The 24706-nt window shown below is 36.0% G+C and overlaps 1 protein-coding gene across 6 annotated transcripts in view; it reads right to left on the minus strand.

Annotated features, from left to right (window-relative positions):
* NEK1 (NIMA related kinase 1) overlaps positions 1-24706 on the minus strand; it is a 111747-nt gene that overhangs the window by 61748 nt on the left and 25293 nt on the right. For 5 of the 6 annotated variants that reach the window (XM_037060406.1, XM_037060405.1, XM_037060408.1 and 2 more), the window contains 9 exons: positions 20740-20940; positions 19845-19905; positions 14653-14804; positions 10349-10408; positions 10060-10119; positions 9918-9965; positions 9676-9750; positions 4311-4474; positions 1328-1430 (listed from right to left, as the gene is read on the minus strand). In XM_037060406.1, the coding sequence (XP_036916301.1) occupies positions 1328-1430; positions 4311-4474; positions 9676-9750; positions 9918-9965; positions 10060-10119; positions 10349-10408; positions 14653-14804; positions 19845-19905; positions 20740-20940 (924 nt within the window). Of the gene's footprint in view, positions 1-1327; positions 1431-4118; positions 4251-4310; positions 4475-9675; positions 9751-9917; positions 9966-10059; positions 10120-10348; positions 10409-14652; positions 14805-19844; positions 19906-20739; positions 20941-24706 lie in introns of all 6 variants that reach the window. The other variant, XM_037060409.1, reaches the window with a different exon arrangement.

The raw sequence follows: 24706 nt of genomic DNA on the forward strand, positions 1-24706 counted from the left end.
CCAACAGAGGAAAAAAAAAAACAAAACGTACATACATACAGAGATAAAAGGTAAGAATGACAGAAGACTTCTTGTCAGACATGCCAGGAGATAAGTGGGGAGATACTTTTAAAGTACTAAAAGAAAAAATCTTTCAACGCATAATACTATAGCCAACAAAAATATTTTTCAAAAAAGGCAGCAAAATACTTTTTCAGACACAGAAATGCTGAGCAAATTCACCAGCAGACCACCACTATAAATTATCATTTAATAATGAAGACAAAATAAGGACATTTCCAAAAAAAAATCGTGAAAAATTTCTCTCCAAAAGGATTACCAGAAAACATTCTCCAGCATGAAGAAAAATAAATGGAGGAAAAAATAGTAAGGTGGAAGGAACAATACTAAGGAAAGAAATTTGTAAATCTTGATAATTCTAATAATCGTTTAAAAATATTTTAAATTAAAATCTGTAGCTAAAATTCCAGATAGGAATCTCTAAAAATAAATAATAGGAGAGGCATGGGGCAGGGGGAAATGCTCGATGTTCTTTCTACTGTCCACAGGAAGCATACAAATACAGATTAATTCCAGATACTAGAGAAACATAAACTACTGTGTGTTAAAAATATAAAGGGTAACCATTAAAAAAATTAGCTATCTTTCTGTGATATATTTCTCCCCCCCAAATCCTAAATTGAAATGATTTCATTAAGCCACAAAGATACCTCTTGTGAACTTATAGTAGATTTAAGTCTAAGCAAAACATGTGACCACAAATTGACCAGTTTCCCACATGAGCACGGGGTTTCGCAGGGCGCTGAGCTGAACAGAACAACCATCAGTTGTTCCGGGGACAAACGCTCCAAAGCCATTTGGGCACCTCTGCAAGTCAAAACTATGGATATACTTCTGTTTCTAATTTCCTTTTGAGTAAATGTGTAATTACACATATTTTTGTCACTTTTTTACATTCTTTGCTACTAAAAAGTATTTAAAATCAAAAGTATATGGGGATATAAAATAAGCAATAATGTAAGAACTAATTCATTCAATATAAATACCTGGGTTGCTTATACCTACTTCACTGCTTTGTATAGGAAAGATACAGCTATGAAGTTACTCCCAATTAACCAAAGCGACAACAAAATTTTACCCTTGGTATAAAAGATATAGCAGAAGAGGGGTTAAATAAGTTAAAATATATCACAACTTTACACTCTGCAAATGTTTAGAGTAAATGTTTGTAAAAGATTACAGTTCTTTCCATTTATACCTACCTTACTCCAGACCTTTACTTTGAACACTAATTTGTTCGAAACCCTTGAAAGAAAAACAATCCTACCATGTGTCCTTCGGCACGAGCTTTATTCTGCCTGGCTTCCCGTTTTCGCTGTAAGAACTCTTCCACTCGTTTAGCTCTTTCCACAGCTAGCTGTCCTCTTTGCCTGAGCAACATGAACAAACAGCCACGTCAGAAATTCTGAACATGCAATATTCCATAAAGTTAAAAATTATTCTACGTGTTTTCTCTGTTGCAGAATAGGAAGAAAGGCTGATGTGCAACGCAATCTTCCTCTGTAACGAAGAATTACCTATGTGCACACAGGACCGATGTCGCACCCAGACCAGATGCACCTTACCCACCTTGGAGTCATTCGGTGCATAATGTGACTCCTAGAGGACAGCACACATGCAGGGCAGAGGCACAAACAATTTCTCTTTCATTACTCCTAATCTTCAAGCCACCATGACTTGGGTGGGGTTTATTTCTGAATTTGGTGATGTGGCACTAGATTAAAATTCAGCTGCCTAGACATATTTGAGAGTCATAATAAAAGGCTCTTAACCAGCTTTAGAGATTATCTAATTTTAGAAGATTCCAATGATGGAAATTTCCCAAGAATCTCTTTTAAGTACCACATAAGGTAAATGAACCTCAGGCCATGCTCATTCATAGCTTTGTGGTGGAACAGATGTTAAGTTTTTATAGTTTAATTTCATTTCTAAAATATTTTAAAGTTTCAGCTAGTTAACAAAATATGTGAAAGACAATTATTTGAGGTATAAAAATCAGAAGCATTTAAATCTAGTGGAAAACAGAAAAGGCATTATTGCACGTAATTTTCAGAGCACAACTGAGACACAGTCCTAAAGAAAGGCCGTGGAAGGTTGTGTGCTTTAGTGGCCAAAATCCGAGTAGAAGCACAGGCAACAACTCACTCATCTTGTTCCTCAACTCCAAAGTCAACTATGCTATGAGTTCTACGATTACTGGGGGTTGGGTTGTATTTATTTTTGTGTCTCCTACACTTAGCATGGTAATAGCCACAATACATATTACAAGTTTGATACGTGTTTGTATTGATATTTTTATTTGTAGTCTAGACTCAACACGTTTATACTTTTTAGTGATTCAGAGAAAGATACAGAAATATAACTGGAAAAGATTAAAACAAATAACTGTGCTACAAAATTTTTCCAAACCTATTTATTTTACTTTTTCATAGCTTTGATATTTGAGGAATTCAGACATTGAATTTCTTCATCTTTTTGATGAAGAAAATTTCTTCATCTTCTTGATGAAGTCCTAATTTCTTCATCTTTATTTAAAAAATAATACCTAATTCAAAGGGTGCTGTGATGAGTGGCTACAACTTGTGATGTACTAAGTGTTCCATACGTAGAACCTATCATGGATAATAACTCCAGTGCAACAGCAGAAAATGTATACCATACGTTTGAATAGAGCTAAGCCCACCAAAGTTGATACAAATAAAAGGAGTAATGATCTCACCACCAAAAGTGGTTTAAAAATGGAAAAATTAAAATACTGAAACTATATCTGATGCTCAAAAAAAGATTGATCAGAAAGTGTGGTATAGTGGAAGATATAACTGAGACACATAGCTGTTTAAGAATATCTAAAACTCTAAGGGCCACCCTGGCTGGTATGGCTCAGTGGACTGAGCACCGGCCTGTAAACCAAAGAATACCTAAAACTCAAGTTTAAATACATGCAAATGTTTCAAGGTTATAACAGGAGATTGATGCAAATGGCCCAATGTGGTCCATCATTTGTCATTTCAAGTGTGAAGTAGCAAGAAACATTCTGGAAGATGAACAGTGTAAGGAAGCAAAACACAGTTTTTCCTATTTTCTTTATACTATGCACACTTATTTTAGGAGATATGATTAAAATAAAACAAAATAAAGCCAAACCAATTACATATTAGAAAGAGCAATAATACAAGAATAAAAGCCACACATAAAATTTGCTTTGCCATCTCACAAAAAAATTTACATGTATGTGTGAGTCTGTACAGCCTTCCTTTCTCACAAATGGAGATTCCACAATGAGCTCAACACCTCAGCTACTGCATATAATTCATAATGTTAATTGATATTCACCTCTGCTCAACTATCTTTTAATCATCTTTTCTAATGAGGGGGAACATAAAGGTTTTTATTATACTCAGAAGTATTTTCCTTAAAAAGACAAGGAAAAAGTAATGTGCCTAAAATTTTCAAAAAATGATATTCTGAAAACTAAAATGTTTTATAAGAAATGGGAATGTCTAAGGAAACACATATGCACACTTAAGAAAAAAGGAACTGTGCAAATTAAAACTACTGACTACTACCATATTAAATTAATTCAATGAAAGAAAAGGAAAAATCTGATGAACAGGATCATACAGAGTCATAAATCAGAGCTGAATGTAAAAAGAAAACAAGCCAAAACAACAAAGAGAAAAGTGGTGTTCTAAGTGATGAGGAAAAGAAAAAAAAAAAAGACATGCTTTGTAGTTTTGCATAAAGTGTGATTCCATTTAAATATATTCTGATTTATTTAAAGCAAGTGGATGGAGTTATTACAACCATATGTTAGCTCAAAGTTATCCCATGTTCCTTTAAATAGTACGTTCAGCCTGTAAAAATTAGGCTGAACTGAAGAGCTACATGTTTGCCATATGTAATTAAAAAACCAAATTTGCACCTGAAAAAATTACAGCAGCCGGAAGGCAAAAAATAGTCAATGAAGAAAATATTCATGAAATACAGATACTAAGCTAGACATGACATAAGACAAAATTACACACAAGGATGAATTTATGAATCAAGCAGAGTCCAACCGGTCTGCACTGGTTTGCTTAGACACGGCCTCCGATCTCTTCCAAGTTTTTCTAAGAGGGTCGACCTCAGGAAAACAGTGATGACCTGCAGCCCCATTAGGAAATCCTGGAAGCACTCCAGGTGAAATTCCTCTGTAGGTAAATATGCATAATGAGTTTTATTACTTTCTTTGAAGTAAAGCATAGCCATACCTTTCTGAAAGCCTTTGCCCATGTACTTCTCCTTTCCATTTGACTTCATTATTTTCTGCTCTTTGTTGCTGCATTTGATCAAAAATAGCATGAAAATGTTCATACTGGCCTCGAGAAGAACAAGATGATGGAGCCACAGCCCCTCCACTGCCAAAAAAGGTAGCCTAGGAATTAAACAAACAGCTCTTATGTGTCTATCTCATAAATGCCTAAAGCGCCTGCACTATCCTCAAATGAAAAACATTTCAACTCTTTGACTCTTTCAAAAAGTAGTTATCTAATTTGAAAATATTAAAAAACACATATCCTAAAGGAAAATGTGTTTTTGCTATATTATAACCACTAACAATCAAAAAGTAGTATATATTGTTACTAACAATAAAGTATAATTTGATGTAACAAAAAAATAAAATGTCACTAAATTTATGTAAATATGGAAAAATCTGGTCTTAATGAACAGATTTTGAAACAAGAATCTAGTAAACATTTTATGTGATCCCATTTTATTGTTTAAATATGTATAGCTTATAAGTAAAGCATAACTTGCTTTTACAACACTCAAAATTGTAATTTAACAAAAACATTTATACATCTTTAATATACCCCAAATCCTTCGATTTAACAAGCAATAAAGATATAAACACCACTGAAACATACTGTAGGTATGAATAAGAGCAGCAGAACATCACATCTATCCTTAGGTAGTTCACCAACAGGTTGGTGAAGAAAGCATAAAACTAAAAAAACATTTCAGGCCTGTGGCAACTGAATGGTAACAGCCACATTCTAAAGCAGCAGGCGCTGAGCAAATTTACAAAACAGAAAAAAAGCTGTCAGAAGTAAAAACCTCTAGAAATAAAACAATTAAAACATAAAACACTGGAAAAACATATTGTTCAACCCGGCTTTGAAAGCAATGCAAAAGAGAGAGATTAAATATGAGCCAGGGTATTACAGCAAAAATAAGCAATGTAGGCATAGATTGTATTTGGGCTTTGGCAGCAGCAGGAGGGAGTAAGAAGACAAAATTAGAAGGGAGGCTACCAGGGAACACTAAGCTTGGTCATACAAAGTTGGGACTGCTGCCAAGCCTGGGTGTTTGAGTTCATATCATATAAAAACAACAGAAAGCAACTTTCTAGTAGGAGTAGCAGAAAAAAACAGTTTTTAGGACATTCAGGAAGTTAAATTAGACATGAAAAGCAGAAATAAGAGCGAGAACAAGGCGGAGGACTAATTAGAAGCCTGCTGCCCTGCCTCAAAGCCAAGAAACCTAAAAATAAAAAGGCAATCAACTAAAAAGTAAATGCTGAAGGGAGATCTGGATTCCCTGTGGGAATGACAAAGGATATAGGCAAAGGCATAGGATGCAACTTCAGACACCTAAGAACTCAAGCGCAAAGAAAACTCAGAAAACAGGGATATCAGAAGAGGGTAAGAGTTAAAAAGAACTAAGTGTTACAGAGGTCATGTTTCAGAAGGCATGGTGGAAGAATTTCACTGAGATGAGAAAATCAATTAGCTCAAATGCGAAGGTCAACACACTGAAAACAAGACTTAACTGCTACGACTAAAGTTGAACGGCAGTGTTTAAAAAACCCGTTTTCGTGACGTGATAGGAAAAGAATCCAGAATACTAACAGTAAAGGAAGAGGAGCTTCCAAGTGATAACATCATAAGGAAGGAGTTTGTCTAAGAAAAGATACAAAGAAACATTATAATCAAATGAAAGGAATTTCAGAGTACTCAACGGGACAGAATTTGTGTTAACATCTTGACATCGTGACAGTAGGTTGCATGCAATATTATAAGAAAGCATAGTTTATAAAATTATCAGCTCAAGATAAATACAGACAACTGATTAAATATATTTGAATAGCAAGAGATGAATGTTGATGGAAATAGGTAAGATAATTAGGCAGGAAACTCCACCACAGGGTTCCTCACACACAATCTCCAAACTGTGAATCTCAAGGCAAGAATCAAAATTCTGTCAAAGGTAGTCGCATCTCCTATGAAAGTGTTTACTCTTTAAGTTTAGTCTGGTGCTCATATCATCTTAACTTGAATTTGAGTGTTTTGATGTTTTTCTTTAACAAATTATGTAAACATTGCCAAAGATTCCTGCACTCAAAATGATGTCAAAATACTATACTAGAATACCAAAGCAATATCATCTTTTAAAAGTCACTCACTTATTCACCAAATATAAGCATGTTGATGAATTTTGACAAATATACACACTCATGTAGCCACTACCACAATTAAAATCATATCCATCACCCCAGAAAGTTCCTTCATGCTCCTTTGAAGCCAATGTCTCTTCACTCCAGCAAACACTAATCTGCTCTGCCATGTAAATTAGATTGGTCATTTCTATATATCATATAAATGCAACCATGAAATATGTACTCTTGTGTCTGGCTTCTTTCACTCAGTATAATGTTCTGATTTCTCCATGCTGTTACATGTATTAATAGCCTATTCCTTTATATTGCTCAATAGTATCCCAATATATTTCAAACAGACACGCTCTAACATACTATGATTACGTACTTTGATAACACGATCAAACTACATGTTGAATATTTCTTAATTTTTCTTAAAACACATTCTTAAGAGGTAACATCAAAAATGAATAGAGCAAAAATGTTCCAGATTTTGAAGATACAAAATAATCAAAGATAGCTGGTTATTTATACAGTAAATAGTTTCTTATTACTTAGAGGTATATAGTAACAGTAATAGTCTTAATTTTGAAATACTTCCCTTAACACTGAATTTTTGTTTCATCTTTATTTTGGTGATCTCTTTAATTTGATTAACATTACACTGAGCCTCCAGATCCTTAGAAACTATACAGAAATCAAAGAGCCTATGAAGTAAATATTTCAAACCCTATGGGGAGTAAGTACAGAAACTACTGTATTTTTCAGACTATAAGATGCACCCCCCCGCCCCGCAATTTGTGAGGAATAATGGTTGTTAATGCTGATGTTGAATTATGTTTACATATTGGTGAAATATTATGTTATTTATGTTATTAAATATTTTACCACATTTTTTGCTTCAAAATTTTTTTCCTATTTTCCTCCTCTAAAACCTAGGTGCATCTTGTCGTCTGAAAAATATGGGCAACACAGAATTAGAGTCATGGGAAATTTCTGTCAGGGCAAATACATTACTTTATTAATGCTAAATGAAAGCACTGTAGAATTTATAAAGTGAAGCAGAAATCTGTTAAGTACATAGTATCTAACACTGTTGGAAAATTGTCTGTTACCAAACATTATTGATAAAACTGGACTTTAGGATTAAATATAGCTTTAGATATCAGAGTAAGATATTTTATTTAGTAGAAGATAGACACAAATGAAGGAGAAAATCAAATCTCAATACTAGTCACAGACTTGATACAAAATGCTTGACAGTATCTCAAGGCTTACACCTCGATTGGTAAGTTTTTAACTTCCAATCAGATAAGATACGAAGTTAGTTATTTTAGAATGGACCAAATTTTGTCTGAGTCATTCCTCATTGTTCAGGAGGTAACAAGTTGTACTTCTTGGTAAAGTAGATAGTACAGTACAAAAATAACAGTAAAATTTTAAGTAAAATTAATAACGACGTTTAAAAAGTGACCATTACTGACTTACTGATATGTAATATAAAAAACTGGTATATGTCAAGAGACTAAAAACAAATCAAGAAAGCCAGAAGAGAACATACATATCTACATAAAACGGACAACGCAAGCTTTTGTTCATATCATAACTTGTGAAGAAAAGAAACAAGTAAGAATGGCGATTCAACCTGACAAATAATCTACCCGGCACTTAAATAACGAGTTTCATGATCACAGGTCAGAGAAATTCACAGTTTAAAAACATGCTGACCAACAGTCTATTGGATGACACAAATTAAAATTATACTGCAGAGGAATAGTAGTGTGCTCATTATCACTGCTTTGAAACAAAAGACCACAAATGCAGCAGCTTAAAACAACACCCGTTTATTATCTCACAATTTTCCTGGCTTAGAAGTCTGGGTATCGGTTATCTGAGTACCTGCTCAGGATCTCACCAGGCAGAAATCAGGGTATCGGCTAGGGCTGCAATTCTCATCTGGGACTCAGGTCTTTTTCCACACTCACTGGTTCCTGGCAGAATTCATTTCCTTGTAGCTGTCACAGCCAAGCTCACCCTTTTCTTGCTAGTTCTTGGCCAGAGACCACTATCAATCCCCAGAGGCCACCTAACTTCCTTATCACATGACTGCTTCCTTTTTACAGGCCAGCACAGGCATATCTCTAACTTCCTTCTCCCCTTCCAGTCTGCCATGAGGAAGTCTTATAAAATATCAGTGTAATCACAGGAGTGACTATCCCATCACCACGTGCCATAAAATAAAACCTAATTAAGGAGCTGCTATACCACCACATTCACAAGTTCCACAAATACTCAAGGGGAAGGAAAAACACAAGATGCACACATCAGGGGTCAAGAATTTTTGAGGGACCACCTTAGATTTCAGTCTACCAGAGATATGCAAGGGATGCTTAAAAAAGCAAATGAAGAAATGAAGTATAAAGACTGGCAGAAAAAGAAAAGACACAGGAAGTTAACATATGAGACCTTGCTAGCCAAGCTCCAGGCACTGTTTTTGAAATTTTTCTTTTTTCCTTTTTTTTAAGGAAGAAGGTAAGGCTCAGAAAACCTAAGTGATTTGCATAAGGGGTTACACAGTCTTGATGTATGCAAAGGAAATGTTTGGATTGAGAGGTCTAGGTAAATTGTCAGCTAGGTAACTGGTTATTTAATAAGCAGCTAATGGTTAGCTAGGTAGTTGGTTATTTAAGGTTGGAGGCAGCAGTGAGAGTGAGGAAGTAGGGAAGAGCACTATCAAATAAAGAGAAACACAAGCACGAAGACAGACTCGGCAGACTACATACAGTAAGGAAACTAGGTGTGGGCTTCAGTGCAGCACAACCAGAGCCCACAGTGTAGGGGGGAATGGATGGAAGTGAGCTTAGAGAGACTGGCAGGGGCCAAGTTAACACGGACCTTCTGCAAACTCAATCTTTGAGGCCATATGAAGCCACAGAAGCACTTGAGGCAAAGGTGTGATGTTGCCGTATTTGATTTTTAAATAGATTCCTCTGGCAGGAGCAGTGTATCACATATTAGTTACCAATACAAGTTGTGTACCAGATGCATGCAACAAAACTAAGAATTCATAATAGACGCTGAAGAATTCTAGCTAAAACATAAATGTACACAAAAAAGCCAATTATATGTATTTTAAAGAGCAAGGTGAAGCTAGAACAAAACGGCAGAGTATATCTACAGTGGTACCAAAGGCCTACCTTTACTTCACCTCCTCCTCCAGCACTTAGCACGCTTTTCCATCCTTGTTCCCTGGCCCTATTTATTCTCTCCAACTTTGGGGAAAAGAAACAACAAAACACCACTTCAAGTATTTAGTATAAAATACATAAAATACAGTTAGTAATGAAATGGAACTCAGTGTCTTCCTTTAAAAAGGAGAGTGTGTGTGTGGTGGGGGAGACTGTGGGATGTACCATAGGAACACGAATTTTCCCCTTACCCTTTCCTTTTCGTGCCTTTTCATCTGCTCAGCCTTCATGAAACTAATCTGTAATAATTTTAAAGAAAAACTTCTTAGAACTCTTGAAACTAGTATCATTTACAGGTTGGCAAGGGAAGAAAAACAGGAGCAAAGAAACTACCTGATCTTTTTGTTTCTTTTCTTTATCAGTAAATTCCGACCCTCTCTTTCTTGCTGCTTCCTTAAGTAAAAAAGAACATTTTTTATCAATGATTATTTCTATTTTTTTCTAGTTACCGCAGGAAAGTTAGTACACCGATTGTAGAGCTATGCCTAGGGAGGTAAAAAAATAAGTTAAAGGTATTTGTTTGAAAGAAATAAGGAGGAAAGGTTTGGAGGTTTTCTATAGCTTTTGCTTCTTATAATTATTTTTGCAAAGCTTCAAAATAAGCAGACAGATGTCTTTATACCTCAAACATTTTCCTCCTTTCTTCTCCAGGATTCACCTTCTTCAATGGAGTTTGATGGGCCTGGACAAAAAGTAAAACTACAAATTAGATAAAGACTTGTTACCTACATTTGTATCTATATTTGTTCTCTACATTAACATACTTAAATTACAGTAGCTTGCAAGCTTTTTCTAAAAGAAACCCACAGTAAGAAATATGTTTCACATCCACTCCCAAATTCACAAAACAACTTTACTATGTTCAGTGGATTTTTATTTTCCATTCTATCACTTAAAAAATGCTCCTGCTCTTCACCCACTAAAATGATTTTGGCACTATTAATAGAGAGCAACCCACAGTTTAAAATTGTCCCAAGAGAGCTCTAAGGGCTCTATTACTAAAACACAAGGAAAAAAATATAATTGTAGGTAATGCTCTTCATAGTATTATGAACACACAGTTAACATTTCAAAGCATGTTCTATGTATATAGAATTTAAACTATTGAGGAATGGTATCCAGGAGCTTTGTAAAAATACATATTCCTTCCATACGAAGGAGTATCATTTGGCAATGAAAAGGAAGGACTGATACACACTACAACATGTATGCCTGTTACAGCCGTGTAGACGTTACGCTAAGTAAAAAAGCCAGTCCCAGAAGACTACATACTGTGTCACTCCAATTACACGAAAGAAGCACATCTGTACAGACACAGAAGTAGAACAGTGGTTCCCTAGCAGGGTGGGGTGGGGACGAATGGGGACAAACGGGGACAAATGGGGAGTGAATGCAGATGGGAAAAGACTTGTTGGGTGGGGTGATAAAGATGCTCTGGAACTGACCATGGTGATGGTCACGTAATTCTTTGAATACAATGAAAACCATTTAATTCCAAACTTTAAATGGATGAATCATATAGTATGTGAATTATATCTCAACAAAGCTATTTCTGAAAAATATGTATCCCCAAAAGTTGCTGAACCATTATTTCTAAATCCGCAGCCCTGCCTTTTGTATTTTGACAAGTTCTACAGATTAACTCCATTGTAACAGATCCAGCACAGGTCTCAGAATCTGTGAATCACAATACCAAACAATTTAAAAATATTAATGCAAGTATTATACATTCTTACTCTAAATGACCAGGTTCTTAACATATTATATAATACAATACAAGAATGTTTAAATAAGACACCTACACATTCTTAGGTAAGTTACATGAAGTCACAAATTATATTCACCTTTCAAAAAGAATATGTGCATCCCTATGTTCACTGCAGCATTTTTTATAATCGCCAAGATCTGGAAGCAGCCCAAGTGTCCATTAGGAGATGAGTGGATAAAACAACTATGGGACATTTACACAATAGAATTCGACTCAACCATAAAAAAATAAAGTAAAATTTTACCCTTTATAAAAGGGTAAAATTTTATAAAAGCATGGATGGACCTGAAGAACATTATGCTAAATGAAACAAGCCATTTAGAGAAAGACAAATACCATATGATCCCACTCATATGGAATCTAAAGAACTGAACTAACAAGCCACATAGAGACAGGCCAACAGCTCTGGGGGAGGAGTTGGAGACTGGAGGGATTGAGGAAAAACTGAAAAAAAAAACACCTTACGGACAACAGTGTGGTGATGTCGGGACAAGGGGGTGGTGGAGGTGGAAGAGGGTATGGGGGGGATAAAGGGTAATGGAAAAATAAAATAAAAATAGAATTAAAAAATAATCAAAATAAAAATATTATATTCACCTTTTCATGTTCCATATTGCCTTATATGTAAGATACTCAAATAAATAAAAATACCAAACTGTTCCTATGAGATCACACAGGGATTTTCAGAACACTATGTCTATACAGAAGAGAAAAACATGGTAACATAAAACATCCACACTAAGAGAAATGTTTTTTGCTTCTTTTTTAAAATCAGAGCCAAAATACTGAAATGTATTCATGGAGTGCCCTCTGGTGGCTTAAATAACCACTTCTTTGTTTTAACAGAACCCTCCAAAAAATAGCTGATTTTTACAGGAACTGGAGCAAAGAAAGTCTTATGATACACAAGTACTTTATGATATTCAAAATATACAAGTATGTTAGGTAATAATAATTTAATGCCTATTAACCTAAATTGTTACAATTATGGTTTTCCTTATGAACTTTTCATTTTTAAACTTAATAGAAAGTTAAAAAATCTAAGATGCTTTAGATTTTCAGAAAAAAATTACATCCTTTAAAAAAAAAGTGTGTAAAAACCCAAAAGGAAAAAGCTGATTTTAAAAATCTTATCTAATTTAGATTCTTTCCCTTTAATTCCATTAATTGTTAAGACTCGAAAAACTTTTCAGACATCTGATTGCCACTTCTTTTTTTTCTATTTTATTTCCCTCTTAAATTTTTTCTACTTACTTACTGTAGTAAAAGACACATAAAATTTACCAATGTAATCACTTTTTAATGTTCACCTGAAGATGTGAACTGATTTTAGAGGAAGAAAGGGAGAGAGGGAGAAGGGAGGGGGGGAGGGAGAGAGACAGACAAATAGGCAGACAGACGTAGGTATGAGAGATAAACACTGATTGCCTTCTGGTCCTGCCTTCCCTTCCTCTCTCTTGAAAAGCAATGGAAAAATATCCTCAGGTAAGAAAAAAAAGCAGGGAGGTAGAAGAGTACAACTGACCCCGGGACGTAATCTGGACGTCACTGACATCCCAGACATCCCAGTCAGGGGCTATTACTCAACAGCTGTGACAAGAGAGCCCTGAGCAAAATGGATCTAAGAGAAACTGGGAAGAGAGGAACAGGAGATAGCACAGACAATTTGCATTGCTAATAGGAATGACTAAGTAGAGAGGAGAAATACAATGATGCAGGAGCACCTGAAGACCTTTAGAAGGCAGTAAGAATAATAATAACACAAAAATTATAGAATTGACTATAGTTGAGAACAGATCATCCAAAGTAACAGAAACAAAGACAGTATTTCAAATAGATATGACTGACTGGCAGGAATGGTTGTGAGAGTGTAGGGAATTTTTCTTCCAATGTTTCTATTTTCTCAGTGAACTAAGCAGCAAGGCCATTAGCTTGAAGTAAAAAGCAGAAAGTAAAAAAAAAAATCATCTAGAAAAGAGGAGAGCAAATGGTCTAAGGAGAAACACAATAGGCTAATCAGAAGGTACTCATTTGACAAGTTGGTTATACATTTAAAGTGAGAACAGTTTCAATAGGGGTAAGAGAGCTGAGGCTTTGGAAATTATTATAATGTGAGAACATGGAATTTAAGGTAGAAAAGGAAAATATAAACTAGGAGGGAATGGGCAGTGAAAAGCTGGTAAGTTCCATAAGTCCAAATGAGAAAACTTTTAGAGGCAGAGCTGCTGAGGAAGGAGCAGCAAACAGAGAAAGCAGTGGTCAGGGAGTGGGATGTTTATAACACAGACTACAGAACAGTTGCTATTACTGATAATATCAAATTTGATGGCATGATCACTACAGGTGAGAGTTCTAAGGTATGCTGGGAAACAAGATCACTGCAAGAGAACAATCAAGTAATAAAAGGCCATGCATTATTGGAAGGGCCATCTTTTCAGATACTGAAATCACCAGGAATTAAGACAGTGTTGAGAACAGTGACCATGCAGATGACCTAATGTGGAGGGGTAACAGATTATCTAGTCTAGTGTCAAAGTCTGGGGAAGGGGCAGGGAGTGAGGGTGCAGGAAAGAGGCTGGCAATGAGAAGGAAACCACCTCCCTCACTCCATCCCTAGACTCAGTGGTATTAATGGATTGGAAAGAAAACAGTCACCAAGTAAGAGAGCTGCCGAACACTGTGTTCAGACACAAGCCAGGCTTCACACAAAACAGTGAGGGCAATCTTTAGAAGTTTATTATACAAGGGATTTTGCTGACAACCTACCATACATAAGTGGGCTTTGTGGACATATCTGTCTGCTTGTGAATTTTCAAACATAAAATTTCCCAGATTTTTATCAACTGTGTCAGATATTTACTTATTTTATGCACAAAAACAAATGGCTCTGCTTAGTTTGTTAAAAAATCACTTCATTTATAATATCACTTTCTTTTTTGTACCAGCTACTTTAGTTGATCTGTCTACTTAATGTTTATTTATGACTTCTGTTCAGGCTTCTTGGTTTGGAAGACTGGTGAGCAGAGAACACCAATGTTCTTTAGTAACACATAAAAGCAATCCTATAAATATCAAGATAACTGAATTGAGCTGCAACAAAATAAAATAAGGTCATAGTGAATTTGTTACTAATGACACAGTGTGTAATATGATCATACCTGTTTATGTCTTTGAAGTGGTTTCTTTTCATGTAATTTTTTATCTCCATACTTCTTATATGTTAAAGGCACTCCATACTTAGCAGCAGGCTTTGTAATTTTCTGAGCAGACATGACAGAAGCCAAGCTTTGACCCGAGGCTGGTCTTTTAGCTACATGAAAAGGTAAAAAGAATTTTTTCCAGAGTTTTTCATTAAATCTTAAATTTTAAAATTCTTCAAGACAGCACTTTCTCGTTTTCATAATCATTGACAGCACTTAGTTTGAAACTTTTCATTAAACATGTTCACTCCTTAGCATAAGTCAATGCCTTAATTAGAACTATTTTAGTAACCCTACTTCTTGTGGTTCGCAGGCCCACGCTCAATCCACTGAGCTACACCAGCCAGGGCTCTAACGCCTACTTCTTGAAAGAAGCAAAAGCCACACACCTCTAAGACATTGAAGTTTCTCATGGAAAAAAAGCACATCGCTAAAATGAACTGTGGGTGAGGACTGCAGGTGTCTGTGAATATTCCAGAAAGTACTGAACTGAGTGAGGACTTCAAAGGGGTGAACTGAACTGCATGTGAATCAACACCTCAATAAAGCTGTTATACATGAGTTTTAAAAAGAACATTCACCGTTTTAGAAATTATTTTCAAAATCAGAACATTAACTTGAAGAACAACTGTTAAACATTAATGCTATCACTATGAGAAGCTTAATATACTCTTCATAATTGGTCTGGATGTCTATACTACTGACTGAAGAACAAACACTTTAAAACAGTCATTATAGCTCAGGATCCCATGAAATAGGTACCTTTATATAAAGGGAGGAAAATCGGTCAAACTTTCTAGAGGGCTATCTATATCAAGGACAATATTTATGAAATGACTCTAAAGAAATAAAGAAACAAAAATGTATACGCAAGGATAAACCCTGCAGCATTGTGTATTAAACTCTTACTGCAGACTAGACAAGGTTCAGCCTTAGGCCAATGATACATTCAAGAAAACACAGTTAAAGTAAAGTAACTAGAAGGGAAGCCAACTATTCACATCTTTCAAAGACATTAAAGGAGGTCAAAGAGTACAGCTGACATCAACGCTCCCCAAGACCCTCTTTCCTCTAACTGTTCTCCACATCCGCTAAGGGGCCTCTCTGCTCAAGCTGGCTCGCAGCCTAAGAGCAGCTTTCTTTCTGCTCCTTCCCGCCTGCTCTCTCAGGATTTTATCATGTGCTAAATCAATTTAAATCAATCTCTTCCAAAAAGCATTCTTCCTTTTCAGGAAGAGAAAGAAGGAAGAAATTAACTGGTAGTTCACAGTGAAATACCACCATTAAACTCAGTTCTTCCAAGAATATGCAGCTGTATTAGAAAATAATCATCATATATTACTGCAAATTAAAAGAAACAAACTGTTGTTTATAACACAACCCCAATTTTCAACTGCTAAACACATGCTCTCACAGAAAAAATATATAGCTATGTGTTAAGATTAGAGGTAATTTTTATTTTCTTCAATTTTTATAATGAATATGTATTATTCATATAACTTGGTAAACTCATAAAAATAAAAAATATTATCTGTTTGACTGGCAGTTTAAAGATTCGTAAATTATTTGGGCTGAAGATATGAGTATGTCAGAGTAAGGTTTCCCAAACACATACTCCAACTGTATCCTGACAAGAACTAGGAAATGTGAAATAAGTTTCCCTGTGAGAATTCAATTGTATTAATCCAGCCCACAGACATACAAAGTCGCAACACTGTAACCTGGACACATGTATAAGTATCACCCAAGAAATTCTCTGTATGCCAGAAAAGGGGCAAGAGGCATGGAAGTGTAAAGACGAAGAGTCCCAAGCAACTGTGTGAGTAGTTCCCATTCACTTTCTGGAGAAGGAGAAGTACTTACCTGATTTTTGAGCATTTCTCAGGCTCAAGAGATAAGGCCACCAGTGGGATGAAGTTTAATGTAGGGAGCTGGAGTCCACAAAATATAGGCCCATCAGCAATACAACTCCTATTTTAGCCCCATGCTATTAAACATTTCATCTATCCAACTCTTACAACAAAATAATTTTCTAACTCGTACGCAGGCTTACCCACATGGAAAGAATGTGCTGGCGTGGGGTATTTCTGGCCTTCATGACAATGAGGCTTTTCATTAAGATTTGACTTCTCATGAGACTAAACTTAGACTGCCAAGAGAGACATGCTGATTCCGCTGTGTCTGTCCTCATCAATTTTACTTAAGAGTGAACTGATTTTTCAGGAACTGACAGTCCCTCACACTTAGAGGATGAGTCTCAGAGTCTCGACGAAGAGCTAAGTGCGGCTGGCCTTTCTGAGAATGCACTGCCACGCCACTCCCAGCTTACAGAAACTCAGTTTCGTGATGTAGTATTTATTTTTATTAATTCATTCAAACTCATAATGGAGTAGAACATGAAAAACATTATGTTTTAAAAACAATATACTCTTTAAATCTTACATAATGTCCATGGAATTTAGAAATCCATTCTGAAGTCATTCTATGTAGAAAAAGTATCATTTCTCTTTCAGACAAATATATGCATATACATACACATGGCATAAAAACTATACCCACAATGTTACAAATATACTACTGTTAATGCCCACCTTTAAAAAAACTATCCTTGGCAAAGCACCTAACTTCACATTAATTAATTTATTTTAAACTATAGACTATGAAGGATTTCTCCATGAAAAATATTTTACATAAAGATGTACACACTGCCCTGGATGGTGTGGCTTAGAGGATTGAGTGCTGGCCTGTGAACCAAAGGGTCACTGGTTCGATTCCTAGTCAGGGTATCTGCCTGGGTTGTAGGCCACATCCCCAGTAGGGGATGCAACCACTGATATTTCTGTTCACCTCTTTCTTCCTCCCTTCCCTTCTCTCTGAAAATACATAAAATCCTTTTTAAAAACCCATTAAAACAAAGCATCAAAATATTTTTTTATTTTTTTAAAGATTTTATTTATTTATTTATCTTTAGAGGGAAGGAGAGAAGGAGAGAAATATCAATGTATGGTTGCCTCTCGTGAGTCCTCTGCTGGGAACTGGCCTGCAATCCAGGCATGTGCCCTGACTGGGAATCGAACCTAGGTTGTTTGGTTTGCAGGCCCGTGCTCAATCCACTGAGCTACACCAGCCAGGGCTAAAATATTTTTTAAAAGATGTACACACTTAGGTAAGACATTTTATAACATTCTATGACAAATATTTTCAGAATCTCAGTTAAGTTTCTGATAAAGATAAATTTCAAGACCAACTATTTATTCCAGGCAGGCAGTGAAAGTAACGAAGGCCCTTCTGTACGGATCTGTTACCTCATGTGTTCCTTGGCCCCAGTGCAGGTTTCACTCAGTGTAGATGTGCTGGTTGACAAAAACTCTACCACATTACTGATGTGCAAACCCATCACCAAATGGCAACCAGAGAAGGAACAGAACCTACCACTGAAAAGTGCTCATTAAAATAATGAGTCTGCGTTCAATGTGTACTAACACATTCACCTATATATAGAATTTCAGTACACTGTCTTAAAGCAGCTTTTTTGGGTCATGAAGTGTACCAAGGCACTGATCAAACTTTATTTGTTTATCTACAGGCACTTCTTAAACCCCAGGACCATCCTCAGTGTCCGAGAAATTGTTAATTCCTCGCCCCTGGATGGCGTTTCTTACAGCCTAATATGGGGCCATCAGAGCACCATGCCTGGCCGGCGCTGCACAGTGACACAGGTGGAAGCAGCCTACAAACAGGGCCCGATGGGAAACCCTCGGCTGCAGGTCACGCCCGGGTGCGGTTATCATGTCAACACAGGTCCTGGGTGTGCGGAGGAGGACGTCCAAAGGCTGGGCTTCTCTTCGGGAGGCCGCCGGTGCAGCACCAGCCGGATTCCAAGTTATAAAGTGACTCCCGATTTCCTCCTCCTCCACTACCATTTTATTAACTTTAAAAAATTTTAAAGTTACAGTATATGAACAATATCATACTAGTTTCAGGTGTATAATCTGGTAATTAGACATTTGTATAACTTACAAAGGGGTCACTCCAATAAATCTAGTGCCCACCTGGTACCATAGGTAGTTATTATGATATTACTGACCACATTCCCTATGCTGTAATTCACATCTCAGACAAATTTCATTTAAATAAGGCAGACACGTGGAAATTCATGAGATAGTGCTATGTATTATATCATAAATAATTAAAAAATGCATTTTCTCTGGATTAAATTTATCTACAATTACCTCAATTTATTATATCTCTACATATCACTAGGATATAAGTGATATAAGTGATTGGTAGAATAAGTATTACCAGTTAGCANAAGCAGCTTTTTTGGGTCATGAAGTGTACCAAGGCACTGATCAAGCTTTATTTGTTTATCTACAGGCACTTCTTAAACCCTAGGACCATCCTCAGTGTCCGAGAAATTGTTAATTCCTCGCCCCTGGATGGCGTTTCTTACAGCCTAATATGGGGCCATCACAGAGCACCATGCCTGGCCGGCGCTGCATAGTGACACAGGTGGAAGCTGCCTACAAACAGGGCCCGATGGGAAACCCTCGGCTGCAGGTCACGCCCGGGTGTGGTTATCATGTCAACACGGGTCCTGGGTGTGCGGAGGAGGACGTCCAAAGGCTGGGCTTCTCTTCGGGAGGCCGACGGTGCAGCACCAGCCGGATTCCAAGCTATAAAGTGACTCCCGATTTCCTCCTCCTCCACTACCATTTTATTAACTTTAAAAAATTTTAAAGTTACAGTATATGAACAATATCACACTAGTTTCAGGTGTATAATCTGGTGATTAGACATTTGTGTAACTTACAAAGGGGTCACTCCAATAAATCTAGTGCCCACCTGGTACCATAGGTAGTTATTATGATATTACTGACCACATTTCCTATGCTGTAATTCACATCTCAGACAAATTTCATTTAAATAAGGCAGACACGTGGAAATTCATGAGAAAGTGCTATGCATTATATCATAAATAATTAAAAAATGCATTTTCTCTGGATTAAATTTATCTACAATTACCTCAATTTATTATATCTCTACATATCACTAGGATATAAGTGATATAAGTGATTGGTAGAATAAGTATTACCAGTTAGCAAAATTAGGTGCAAAATCACCGCAAACAGGTGAAAGGACTTATTTACCTGGTATAAGCTGTGCTCCAACCTTGGAAAACGTTCTTAGACAAAATTCTTCTGCAATAAGCTTAGGGTGAAAGATGGGGAAAAGTTAGAAAAGATGTTCATTTTCCAAAATAAAAAACTTGCCCATTAATCAGAACACATTCTTTCCTGAGTAACAATTATGCTGTCAAATAAACTATATTAATTAAACCCAAATAGTCTATTCACAGAAATTCCCCTAACTTCTTCCCAATCTTACCAATTTATTTTTATGACTTCTCCCAACATGCTGTTTTTAAGAAATTAGCCTAATGCACCACAAGCCCCCCTATCCACACTGCTCACCTGTGCTGTATACCCCAGCAATTCAACACAGGTACCTCCTACCTGAAGTAACCTCCATCTATATTTGTGTACCCCTTATGTCTTATTTACTTCAAAACTGATAAAATTACTTCATAATCCCCTTCTCACACTAACCTCTCAGCTCCCTCAGCTTTGCTCTGAATCTTCTCAACATCTCCAGTGAGTTTTCACTCTTACTAATACACAATTGGAAACACATTTTTGGATAGTGTCAGAACTGAACTGAATTGTAGGACACCCACCCGGCTGGTATCACAGAATTGCTTGGTGTCGGGGAAAGCTACCACACAACTGGTGATCAGAAGTTATGGACTAAGTGTTAAGAGCAGACAGAGAAGGAATGCTTTCCCTCTCACGGACTCACAACTGAAAAGCAAATCAGGAGAGGAAGTTACAAAGGAATGGAAAGGAAGGTGACTCCACCATGGTTTGAAAAAGGCATTTCATTCTCCCAAAGTTCCAATGCACTTCTCTCGAAACAGAGGAGGGCATGTTCTAGTTAAGTACCATAACGTACCGCTCAATTTCATTCTAACGTAAAAATACATACCTGAGGTGAAAGAAACTTCTCAATGCGTTTGGCTATGAAGCCTTTCTCCAATATGGAGTTGACTGACGGTCTATCCCTAGGATTTCTTTTAAATAATTGAGAGAGCAAACAGCGGAGATCATAAGAATAATGCAAAGACACAGGTGGAAAAGACCCAGATATTATCTTCAGTACTAAGTTTTTCATGTTGCCAGCTTCAAACTGAAAATCAGAAAACAAATTAACATGTATAGAATCTATATATACATACATATATATATATCTCAAAAGTGGAAAGAGCAACAATGACTAGTAGTTCATTTCCTATCAATATAGAACAGAAATGCAGTCCTCTTTCATACATTTTAATCAGCATATGTTCTCTAGAGCAAGGTTCTCTTGGTTATTTTTATTACTCGGTTATTTATAAAGATGTTTAAAAGACAACACCAGTCCTCATAATATGTATAACTTGCTGTAAGATTTTTACTTATTCAAAACACTAAGACATGGGACATAAAGCATAATTAAAGATTTTATTAAAACATGACAATAATAAAGATGGTAAAACAAACCTGGGAGTATTCATTGAAGACCTACCTTCCTATACTGCTATTATAATAACTACAACAAGAAATCAATTGTAGAACTAGAAGTATTTTAGGAAAATAAAATAAATAAAAGTCTTACTTTCCTTTTCAATACTGCTCATTATTACTAAACGTGTGATGTTCCCAAAAGCCACAGAATCAACAATGTGGCAAATATTCCAAAGGAAAGTATAAGTTATACCAATGGGAATACCAAACATTTCAGGATTAAACACAATATAAATTCTAACTGAAAATTTAAAAAAAAACAAACACCCAGAAGTGAGGTAGTTTAAAATCTAAAGCAGATATCATCTGGATGGTAAGTAAAATGAAACTTTGACATCTTAGCTAAAATAGGAATAGAAGAGTTGTACATTATTGATGTGTTCTTAGTACAGGGAAAAGTAGGTGTGTGTAGGGAAAAGTAATACAATAACTAATAAATAACAACACAGAAAAATGTTCACATTCTCACAACTGTAAACTGACTTTTGCCCCAGCCTGCATGCGCACGAGGAAAACAAAACACACAATGAATTAGGCATTGGTGATTGTGCCAATTACAAAATATTTCTGTTAAATGCTGAATTCTCTTAGCACATTTACAATATGTCGTTCAGGTTATTAAACCTTGAAGACAGTTCAGTTGTCTAGAAATACCTATATACGTAAGAAATCTTAAATGCAGAAAGATCCTACTTTCTTTCACTACAAAGAGTTTTCATTTCTCTCTCAACTGACAAACTCTCCATAAAGGTTAGTGAATCACCTAATTTCATGTGTCCACTGAAGAGTGCCCAATTCCAAAATACAGAAGCAACGGTGACAGTTACCCTTAAAATGACTGTCACAGAAACACTGACCAATCCCTTCAAATACAGGCCTAACAACCACCACCGCACATATCGAGCAGTCTGTAATTTTTTCCTTAAGAGATAAAAGTAAAATCTAAAGCAACAGTAGGAGAGTACTCAAACACACAAAAAAATACTGCTCCAATATCACGCAATTTTTAAAAAAGCTGGAAGACTGCTTATACAAGACAATCACATTTTTAAGGGGAAAAACAAGACAGAACTCATTTTATAAATTATTCTAGAATAAAGCCTACAAGGAAGTGATAACATATTACTAGTTGTTACTGGATGACAGAATTGCTTTTGATATTTACTCACTTCTTTATATTTTTAAGTATTTTCTTAAGTTTTGTGTAATGAAAATACACTACTGTTTAGTCAATGGGAGAAGACTTTTTAAAGAGCAAATTCTGAAATGGAAAGTGATTAAAAAATCAACCTAACGACAATAAGTTCCCCTTTTTGGTGTGGTATGTACCATCTCAAAAGAGTCTCAAGAGTTAAAATTTTTAAAAATCTGAATTAAAAAGTATTTAAATGATAAAATCCCTTGATAAATATGTTGAAAAATGTTCCTTAATTTCAATTCCAAACTCAAAGAATTTAGGTGTTTTGATAGTAATTGCTAAGATCAAACTAGTAACATTTTCTTACAGAATATTTTATTGATTATGTTATTACAGTTGACCCATTTTTCCCTTTATCCCCCTCTGCCCTGCAATCCCCCTCCCTCCAGCATCCACCGCCACCCCCCCCCAAACAGTTCATGTTCATACATACAAGTTCTCTTACTTCTCCATTTCCCATAGTATTCTTAACCTCCCCGTCTATTTTGTGCCTACCACTTATGCTACTTATGCCTTGCACCTTTTCCTCCATTCTTCCCCCACCCCTCCCCACTGATAACCTTCCATGTGATCTCCATTTCTGTGATTCTGTTCCTGTATTAGTTGTTTTGCTTAGTTTTTGTTTTTTTTTTTAGATTCAGTTGTTGATAGTTGTGGGTTTATTGTCATCTTACTATTCATTGTTTTGATCTTTTTCTTAAATAGGTTCCTTTATTATATAATATTTCATATAATAAGGGCTTGGTGAAGATGAACTCCTTTAACTTGACTTTATCTGGGAAGCACTTTATCTGCCCTTCCATTCTAAATGATAGCTTTGAAGGACAGAGTAATCTAGGTTGTAGAAGGTCCTTGTTTTGAATACTTCTTTCCAGCCCCTTCTTACCTGCAAAGTTTCTTTTAAGAAATGGCTGACNAAAGAGCAAATTCTGAAATGGAAAGTGATTAAAAAATCAACCTAAGGACAATAACTTCCCCTTTTTGGTGTGGTATGTACCATCTCAAAAGAATCTCAAGAGTTAAAATTTTAAAAAATCTGAATTAAAAAGTATTTAAATGAGAAAATCCCTTAAAATATGTTGAAAAATGTTCCTTAATTTCAATTCCAAACTCAAATAATTTAGGTGTTTTGATAGTAATTGCTAAGATCAAACTAGTAACATTTTCTTACAGAATATTTTATTGATTATGTTATTACAGTTGACCCATTTTTCCCCCTTTATCCCCCTCTGCCCTGCAATCCCCCTCCCTCCAGCATCCACCGCCCCACCCCACAGTTCATGTTCATACATGTAAGTTCTCTGGCTTCTCCATTTCCCATAGTATTCTAAACCTCCCCCTGTCTATTTTGTGCCTACCACTTATGCTACTTATGCCTTGCACCTTTTCCTCCATTCTTCCCTCACCCCTCCCCACTGATAACCTTCCATGTGATCTCCATTTCTGTGATTCTGTTCCTGTATTAGTTGTTTTGCTTAGTTTTTGTTTTTTTAGATTCAGTTGTTGATAGTTGTGGGTTTATTGTCATCTTACTATTCATTGTTTTGATCTTTTTCTTAAATAGGTTCCTTTATTATATAATATTTCATATAATAAGAGCTTGGTGAAGATGAACTCCTTTAACTTGACTTTATCTGGGAAGCACTTTATCTGCCCTTCCATTCTAAATGATAGCTCTGAAGGACAGAGTAATCTAGGTTGTAGAAGGTCCTTGTTTTGAATACTTCTTTCCAGCCCCTTCTTACCTGCAAAGTTTCTTTTAAGAAATGGCTGACAGTCTTATGCGCACGCACTCCTTTGTAGGTAAGTGTCTCCTTTTCTCTAGCTGCTTTTAAGATTCTCTCCTTATCTTTAATCTCAGGAAATGTGATTATGATGCGCCTTGGTATGTTTCTCCTTGGGTCCAACTTCTTTGGGACTCTGAGCTTCCTGGACTTGCATGTCTAGTTTCTTCACTAGATAGGGGAAGATTTCCTTCATTAGCTTTTTCAAATAAGTTTTCAATTTCTTGTTGTTCCTCTACTCCTTCTGGCACCCCTATGATTCAGATGTTGGAATGTTTAAAGTTGTCCCAGAGGTTCCTCAGTCTCTCCTCATTTTTTTGAATTCTTGTTTCTTCATTCTGTTCCAGTTGAATGTTCCTCTCTTCATTCTGCTCAAAATTGTTTATTTGAGTTCTGGTTTCTTTCCC

The sequence above is a fragment of the Sturnira hondurensis genome, unplaced genomic scaffold (genome assembly GCF_014824575.4).
Source record: "Sturnira hondurensis isolate 20B ecotype Veracruz unplaced genomic scaffold, ASM1482457v3 Scaffold0011875, whole genome shotgun sequence".
Classification (NCBI taxonomy): domain Eukaryota; kingdom Metazoa; phylum Chordata; class Mammalia; order Chiroptera; family Phyllostomidae; genus Sturnira; species Sturnira hondurensis.